The sequence below is a fragment of the Arachis ipaensis genome, chromosome B04 (genome assembly GCF_000816755.2).
Source record: "Arachis ipaensis cultivar K30076 chromosome B04, Araip1.1, whole genome shotgun sequence".
NCBI classification, from domain to species: domain Eukaryota; kingdom Viridiplantae; phylum Streptophyta; class Magnoliopsida; order Fabales; family Fabaceae; genus Arachis; species Arachis ipaensis.
This window is the reverse complement of record NC_029788.2, coordinates 966,055-972,087: the sequence shown is the minus strand read 5'-3', so window position 1 is coordinate 972,087 and position 6,033 is coordinate 966,055. Positions and strand designations below refer to the sequence as shown.

General features: G+C 37.9%; 1 protein-coding gene and 1 long non-coding RNA gene across 4 annotated transcripts in view; both read left to right on the top strand.

The window, feature by feature from the left end:
* Positions 1–6,033, top strand: part of LOC107638347 (nudix hydrolase 3) — a 19,621-nt gene that overhangs the window by 4,225 nt on the left and 9,363 nt on the right. For all 3 annotated transcript variants that reach the window (XM_016341580.2, XM_021120329.1, XM_021120328.1), the window contains exons 8-11: positions 173–279; positions 797–968; positions 1,051–1,283; positions 1,393–1,474. In XM_016341580.2, coding sequence (XP_016197066.1) covers positions 173–279; positions 797–968; positions 1,051–1,283; positions 1,393–1,474 — 594 coding nt within the window. The remainder of the gene's footprint in view (positions 1–172; positions 280–796; positions 969–1,050; positions 1,284–1,392; positions 1,475–6,033) is intronic.
* LOC110270832 lies at positions 1,504–5,896 on the top strand. Its single transcript, XR_002360461.1, has 2 exons — positions 1,504–1,620; positions 1,987–5,896. It is a non-coding gene; the product is annotated as an uncharacterized LOC110270832 (long non-coding RNA).

Sequence of the window (6,033 nt, the reverse complement as noted above, 5' to 3'; positions counted from 1 at the left end):
AAAATAAAATATAATTTTAGGGACCAAAAGATATATTTAAGCATATGGTAAAATTTGATTGGAAATTTATTCCCTTCTCCATCATACCTATCTCATCTTATGTCTGTCATTGGTTGGTAGAGTGAAGTTTATGGCAGTGTGTATTACTAAAGGTTGTTTATTTTCTTATCAGTCCTGGTACAGTAATCCAGTTCTTAGAGATTGGTTGAAGGAGCATGCTGGTACATCGGAGTTAAATAAGTTGAAATGGTCTTATTATCTGATTAACAAGAGCCCTTGGTAAGTCCTTGACAGTTCTGTAGCCATTAAGTGGTATATATTTGCTCTTACATTAAATAGAGGTTGGTGAATTTTGTATGCGAGAAAAATCTACTTGCAGTTAGAACAAATCCCATTGCTCTGCTTTTTTTCTTGAGCATTCATAGTTTTATGTTTGAGTCCTGTAAACCCTGGAATTTGCCTCATTGGTCCTTAAACAAATGGGACCTTTACTATCCAAAACCAGCTCATTGGTCCTGTAATTGTGTCAGGAACTGAGGCAGGACACCACCTATTTTTAAGATTTATTTTCTGATTTCTTATAATTACCACCTACTTTTAGAGTGAGTGGTATGAGTAATGAAGGGATTAGCTAGATTTTTGAGTGGAGTTTGGTGAGGAGCAGGGGTGTGCAATAAAATTATTTCAGTTTGTAACTATTTCAAACTGTCAAATTTTTTTTTTTTTTGGCTGGTGTTTGTAATTGCTTAACTCGTGAACTTGATTATATTTTTTGTAATCTATTTGCTGTTGGCAGGTCTTGCCTTGATGAAGATGAGGCATTTTTGACAACTGCAGATTCGGCAATTAGGTTGCTTTCTGAAGAAAATGGGAAAGTAAACAACTGGAGGGGTCTGGAATACAGGGCAGCATTTCCCATGTCAAAACCTCCCGGTGCTAATTTCTACCCTCCAGACATGGACAAAATGGTACCATCATGATAAGCATGTACTGTCAGAACAATTGAGAACTTGCAATTAAGAAAAGCTGTTAAAAGCTTCTATCTTGCAGGAGTTTGAAATATGGAAGGACAGTCTAAAAAAGGACCAACAGAAGGAGGCAACAGGCTTTTTCACTGTTATTAAAAGGCACAGCGAATCTATTTTAAATTCTCATCCACATGGTAACAAAACTAGTGCTACTCATGATCTATATATAGTTCCTTACTCTGAAGAATACAAGGCTCTCCTTACAAAGGCTGCTGATTTATTGCATAAAGCTGGGAACACTACTAACTCACCAAGGTATTGCCCTTATCTATATTATCATCATTAAGAAGTAATTGTAGCTCAGTTTCATGCTAAATATTGTTTTACTTACAGTTGTTGGTTGACTCATTCTTTCGAAGTGTAGTTTGAAGAGGCTGCTACATAGCAAGGCTGATGCTTTTCTGTCAAACGACTATTATGACTCAGATATAGCATGGATGGAATTGGTTTGTTGAATTCTCTCATTTACTTTTGTGCCACGATAATTTTAAATTTGATCTCAAGCCTGGTAGAAGTCATGTGAACAGTATCTGATTTTCTTTAATATATAATATTCTATTATGGGAAGACGACAATAACAAGAATCACTAAGGTAGCGTTTGTTTCGAAGTATTGGGACAGAGACTGAGAGACTGAGACTCAGTATCATGTTTGTTGGCTCAGACATTGGTACTAAAATTTCTGTCTCTGTCCCCAAAATTTCAGCATTTCAGTACCTCCAATAAGTAGGGACACAGGGGACTGAAATTTTTAGAGACGGAGACTGAAACTTTAATAACTTTATATCTAAAATACTCTCATTTCAATTAGTTAATTTCAATTTTTTCTTTTGTGCAAATTAAATTAGAGCTTTATTCTTGTTTCAATTTCTATTTTCCACTTTGCACCAAACAGAATACTGAGATTTATTTCAGTCTCTGTCTCTTAGTCTCTGTCTCCCCACCAAACACTACCTAAGATCTGTCCCATTGGTTGGGATCTGGCATATTGTAAAGTGTAGTTGATTAAAAGGCACTAACAATGTCAGTTTACCATTTTATTTATTAAATGTGTGCAATAACAAATGTAAGATTAATCAAGATAGTAAGTATTTTGTTTTCTTAGTAAATGTTTTCAGGTTCAAATCTGAGTTCAAAATGATTTTCATGGCTATATATATCAATAAGGGTATTTTAGAGAAAACATTGATATAATCATTATATATGGTATATATTCTACCTAAAACATTGATATAATCATTGTGAGGGTTTGCTTCAATGGATTTGGAAGAGTGATGAGTCTAGTTTTCTGGCAATTGTTGAATGTGAGATAAGAATTCCGTTGTTTTAGTTACATAGTGGAAACTAGTTTATATAGCTTGAAAAAGGGATTCTTACATAATTACAGGATATCCACAGTCACAATTAACTAGTGTATCACAACGGATCCTATAATACTCTTAACTCATTTATTCATAGATATTCTAACACTCTCCTCTAAGCTTGAGCATATAGACTGTATGCACCAAGCTTGTTACATAGATATCTTATTCTAGGACCTGTTGAGGCTTTAGTTAAGAGATCTTCCAACTATTTATTTGAATTGACATAGCTTGTAGTGGTCTTCAGAGAGGATCTTGTGTTTATTGTATTGAAAATCAATCTCAATGTGTTTGGTCCTCTCATAAAAGATTGGATTAGAAATGATATGCACAGCTGCCTGGTTGTCACATACAAATGTCATAGGTTTGATTATCCCAAATTGTAGTTCTGAAAGTTGTTTCAGCCAGAAGCTCATGAGGCTATGCTGTGGCACAATATTCTACTCCATCACTAGACCTTGTAAACACATCATGCATTTGACTTTTCCAAGAAATAATATTGCCACCAATGAGTACATAATAGCTAGATTGGGTACGTTATCAATTGAACAACCTGCCCAATCAGCATCACAATATCCAACTATCTCTTAGTGACCCTTATCCTCATAGAGAAGACCCTTACCCCAGGAGACATACTTTTAAAATGCATATCAAAATATCCTAATGATCTTCACACGGTGAATGCAAAAATTGATTGGCTAGACTTACTACATAGGAGATGTCAAGACGGGTATGAGTGAGATTCAATTCAGTTTCTCGAGTAACCACCTGTATTTTCCTGGGTCAGTTAGATAAGGGTTTCCCTTGATTTGGCAGGTGATTGACATTGGGATCCATAGGAGAATCAACGGGTTTGGCACCAAGCAAGCCAACTTCTTTTATGATGTAGATAGCATATTTTCTTAGAGAGAACAATAATCTTTAGGTGATGCAGCTTCAATACCAGGTCTTTAATCTGAAAGTGGTGACATAGATGTTGTTGAAGGCAAGTTATACCATCATTATCGTTCTAAGTTATGACAATATCATCCACAGAGTAGCCGTTTTCTCTCCAGATCATGCCAAATTGTTGAACCATAGAGGAAAATCTATCAAAGTGGACTCGAGGAGAATCCTTAAGATCATGAGGTGATTTGTGGAGCCGACAAACAAGGCGAAAACCAAGTAGATTCCTCCATATATATTGTTTCAAGTTATCATGATGGAAACCATTTTTTATGTGCAGTTGATGTAGAAGCCCATAATGCATGGGGGCCATGGCAAGAAAGAGACAAAAGAGGTCATCTTGGCTGAGAGAGAAAAATGTCGCCATAAATCAAGCAAAAAATCTGAGTAAAACCCTTGGCAACCCAAGTGTCCCTTCTCTGAAGCGCACACATCCTATCAAGAAGAGCATGTCTCCACCCAGGATGATATAAAGCTTCAGTTGGTGTTTTAGGAATAGACACAGAAGCTGGAGATGGCACATAAGAATAATGTCCTGGAGACAAGCGATGGTAGGATAAAGCAACATAATGAGGAGAAGGGTTATGGATAAAGCGTATACCTTTACAAAGGGCAATAGGAAGGTCAAACTCGAGTGGTCGGCCCAAAATTGGTAAAGGAGGCCTTGGTGGAGATGAGTCTATAGCAACTAGAACGATTTCTAGAGGGTGCACCCAACTGGAGATGATTAAGGCTCTGTGGCAACATGAGGAGGTAGTGGAAGGTTGGGTTGTTGGTGATGAAAATGATCATAAGGTGGGTGATGCGGAGGCAGAGGTGCTAAGGTAGGGACGGAAGCCATAGGTAAAGGAGGTAGGGGTAAGTCATCAGTCAAGTCCTATATAGAAACAACGATAACCCTTCTCAGACCTAGCATACCCAAGAAAACGACATTAAGGGAACAAGCAGAAAGTTTGTCAATATTTAGGGTAAGGTTGTGGACAAAATAGGTAGACCCAAAGACATGAGTGGTTAAAGAGTCAATCGTTGTGTGAGGAAACAACACTGAGTGGTTGACTTTTGACCCAAAATAGGAGGCATACGATTAATGAGGTAACATGTGGAAAGGACAACATCTCCCCAAAAACGAGAAGGAACATGAGAATGTAGAAGGATCCTGGAAGTTTCAACCAAATGATGATTTCTCCACTCTGCAATCCCATTTTGTTAACAGTTGTGAGCACAAGAGGTTTGATGGACAACATGAGAAGCCATGTACAACGAGAAAAAAATCATCTATTAAAGTAACAAAATATTTAATTCTTAAAGTAGACTTAGTATGTCTACGATCTCAAGTATCAGAAAGAACTAAAAGAAAAGACCAAGCACGAATACTGACACTATTAAAAGAACTCTGGGTGTGTTTCTATTAAGTACCTAAGGAAAGTGGAAAACCATAACTTAAAAGCTAGCTGTAAAGGGGGAAGAACCACTCCTTAATACAAATCAGGCATTCCATACTAACCAATGTGCGACTTTGGGCACCCCATAATACCTAAGCCCCTAACAATATACCACCCTTGGAGAGCCGATGTCCACGGCGGCTTCACTCTATCAACACTGACCCAGCGATAGCCTCTTCGCTACGGGCTAACAGTATTCGATATTCATCTTAATCCAGTCTATCGGTAGCCCTTTCCATGTCCATTGGCAATCAGGCTCTGATACCATTGTTAAGTACCTAAGGAAAGTGAAAAACCACACCTTAAAAGCTAGCTGTTAAGGGGAAAGAACTACTCCTTAAATACAACACCAAACATCCCATACTACCTTATGTGGCACTTTGGACACCCCATAATAGCCAAGTCTGGAACAGTTTCCCAAATTGACATGATTCACAAGACAAACTATATTAGGTGGAAAGGCTATTGAGCATGGAAAGTGAGGATGGATAATGAGGGGATTGGTGGAGTGAGGCGAGCACAGCGGTGGGTATGGTGGCGGATGTGCAGGTGGAAGATGCAGCAGTGGGTGGGCAGCGGTGAGATCAGACAGCCCATGGAGGTGCATCGGAAGGCAGACGACAGTTCCATTTAAGGGGCTGAACAGCTCCATTTAAGGGGCTGAACAGCGCACGTGAGCATGAGTCCCACGGTGTAGGCGGGAAATTTTTTTCTCGAGAGGACAGTGGGTCCTCTTTGTGTACGCACTGAATAATTGTTTCTCTCTAGGCTCTAGACATCATGTTGAATGTGAGAAGGAGAGAGACATAAGAATTCCGTGTTACACATCGGAGACTAGTTTATATAACCTGAATAAGGGATTCTAGACATAATTACAAGATATATACAATTGAGTACCGTATCATAAATTCATAATGGATCTTATAGTATCCTAACTAATTTATTCACTCATATTCTAACAATATACACTTTATACTTCAAGATAGTGTAAATGCTAGAGCAGTAGTCCCATATCTTTATGGAGGTTTTTTTGATATATTACTGGATTCAGGATAAGATTTAACAGTGTATTTGCCACTAAGTGATTGTTCTCTAAGTGATATGTTTTGAAGTTGGAGAGATTTGTCACGTTGATCCTTCTCTTTTACCATGTTTCTCTCTCTCTCTCGCTCTCTCTCATGTTTATGTTCACAAGTTTCCTTATCAATTTTATCTTGTGATTCTATTTCATCTCATAAAATATATCTTCTCTTCTCAA